Source organism: Otolemur garnettii, unplaced genomic scaffold, assembly GCF_000181295.1.
Source record: "Otolemur garnettii isolate 467f Iridium unplaced genomic scaffold, OtoGar3 scaffold00054, whole genome shotgun sequence".
Classification (NCBI taxonomy): domain Eukaryota; kingdom Metazoa; phylum Chordata; class Mammalia; order Primates; family Galagidae; genus Otolemur; species Otolemur garnettii.
In genome coordinates this window covers 999659-1001912 of record NW_003852449.1, presented here as the reverse complement: position 1 = coordinate 1001912, position 2254 = coordinate 999659, and the positions used below count along the sequence as shown (strand labels likewise).

The window sequence follows — 2254 nt, the reverse complement described above, 5'->3', positions numbered from 1 at the left end:
CCCTCACGGGGTTACCAGGGACCCCCCCAGAGGTGCAGGAACACAGACCCTCACGGGGTTACCGGGACCCCCCCGAGGTGCAGGAACACAGCCCCTCACGGGGTTACCGGGACCTCCCCCGAGGTGCAGGAACACAGACCCTCACGGGGTTACCGGGACCCCCCCCGAGGTGCAGGAACACAGACCCTCACGGAGTTACCAGGACCCCCCCGAGGTGCAGGAACACAGACCCTCACGGGGTTACCAGGACCCCCCCAGAGGTGCAGGAACACAGACCCTCACGGGGTTACCAGGACCCCCCCCCGAGGTGCAGGAACACAGCCCCTCACGGGGTTACCAGGGACCACAGCACGTGCGTCTCTCCTGTCCCTCCAAAAACCCAGGTAAAATGGGGGCAAAGGGACTTTTTTAAAAGGCATGAACTCACTGGAAAGAAAGATTGAGGAAGAATGGGAAGGAAGACTGCAGAGACAAGAGAGAAGTAAGAGGAGGGCTCTGCCTTAGAACAGAGCTGAGCAAGGCCAAGGACCACGCAGTCTGTGCTTGCTGGGGCAAGGAGCCTGGATGTGAGCTGAGCGAACCCAGGGAGACGCCTGGGGGCACCTAGGACTGGGGGAGGCAAGAGGGGGCTGGGCTCACATGAGGCTTTGATTAAAAGTCTGAGAGCAGTACAGCACAGTCAGACCCCTGCCCACATTTCTTCTCCCACCCCTCACTGCTAGCTAAAGGCTCTGCAAGGACGGGCTGGACTGATACAACCTCAGGTCCTCCCCAGCTGGTACGACATCAAGGCAAGTGGGAGGAGGGGTGGGGGAGGGCAGGCAATGAGGGGGGCAGGCGGGGGTATCTGCGTTTCAGGCCTCCTGGGTCTGTTTGCATCTCTGAAACTACAGGAGGAGGAAGGCTGAAGGGACAGGGTCCCGGCACCCAGGGCGGCCCCACAAATCTGTTTTCCTACTCGGCACATACTCACACTCACCTTGCAAGTTTGCTGAGGCCCAGGACTTGCTTGTTGGGAAGATAACCAATATGGACCTTCAGAGAAGAGACAGAAACCGTGAGCAGGTGCAGAGACAGTGCTTCTGTGGGACAGAGTGAGGAAGCAGAGGAGGAGCACAGCACCCGGCAGGCGGCACGTCACACCACAGTGTGCCGTCAAAACACCAGGATACTTTGACACTTAGGGAAGGAAGTACTTACATGAGTATTTTTTAATTAATACACTAAAATATATATGTACATGTATATATATATATATATATATGAGTCTATTAATCAAATGAAAAATTTTAAGTACATTCATTCTAGGACCCCCACATATACCCAAATCTGGCAGACACATGAGTCTCTCACTCCACAAATACTGTATTCTCCATGTGTTTGGTTAGAATAAAACCACATAAGTGGACCCGGGGAGGTCACTGTTCAAACTGTACAGCCCTGATATTTCCCTATGAAATTAAAACTCTCGCCATAAATATGAAATTTCTCCCTTAAGGAGGGGGGACATTCTCAAGTAAAGAAAATGGTTTGCAGGAACACTGCCTTCAACTCGCGGCAACTGTGAATACAGGTGTGCGGGCCTTCTGAGCTCCCTCTCGTGACAGGAGGAAGGGGACACTGCTGCCACTAGGGCTGGGCAAGAACATGGACCATAAGAACCAAGTTCTTACAGGTCCTACTGTAGGGAAAACCATCGCTTCCCTCTTAAAAGGTACCAACTAGGTACCTAGGGAGGGGAAGGTACCTCACACCTGTAATCCCAGCACTCAGGGAGCCCAAGGCAGGTGGATTGCTTGAGCTCAGGTGTTCTAGACGAGCCCAAGCAACACTAGACCCTGTCTCCACTAAAAAGAGAAAAACTACCTAGGCGTTATGGCAGGCACACATAGTCCCAACTACACGGGAGGCTGAGGCAAGAGGATTACCTCAGCCCAAGAGTTGGAGGTTGCTATGAGCTATGACACCAGGGCACTCTACTCAGGGTGGCTGAGTAAGACGCTGTCTCAAAAGAAAAAGGTACCACCTACCATCTAATATGTACATGTGACCTCTTTGTCAGCCAGATATTAAATATAAGAATACATGAGTTTCCTAAAAGGCTAACAGAGTACATGGTCATTGGCAAGAATCAGTTAGCTTAACATGAAATCAGAGACTCATTAGTGTTACGACTTGCCAATATCACTCCATCTGTCCATCTGACACTGTGCACTGTGACCTGGTCTGTGTCAGTCCTCAGTGATCTCTCCTG

General features: G+C 52.2%; 1 protein-coding gene across 2 annotated transcripts in view; it reads right to left on the bottom strand.

The window, feature by feature from the left end:
- The window catches only part of GCH1 (GTP cyclohydrolase 1), a 50669-nt gene that overhangs the window by 15299 nt on the left and 33116 nt on the right, over positions 1 to 2254 (bottom strand). For both annotated transcript variants that reach the window (XM_012806583.2, XM_003792123.3), the window contains exon 3: positions 980 to 1035. In XM_012806583.2, coding sequence (XP_012662037.1) covers positions 980 to 1035 — 56 coding nt within the window. The remainder of the gene's footprint in view (positions 1 to 979; positions 1036 to 2254) is intronic.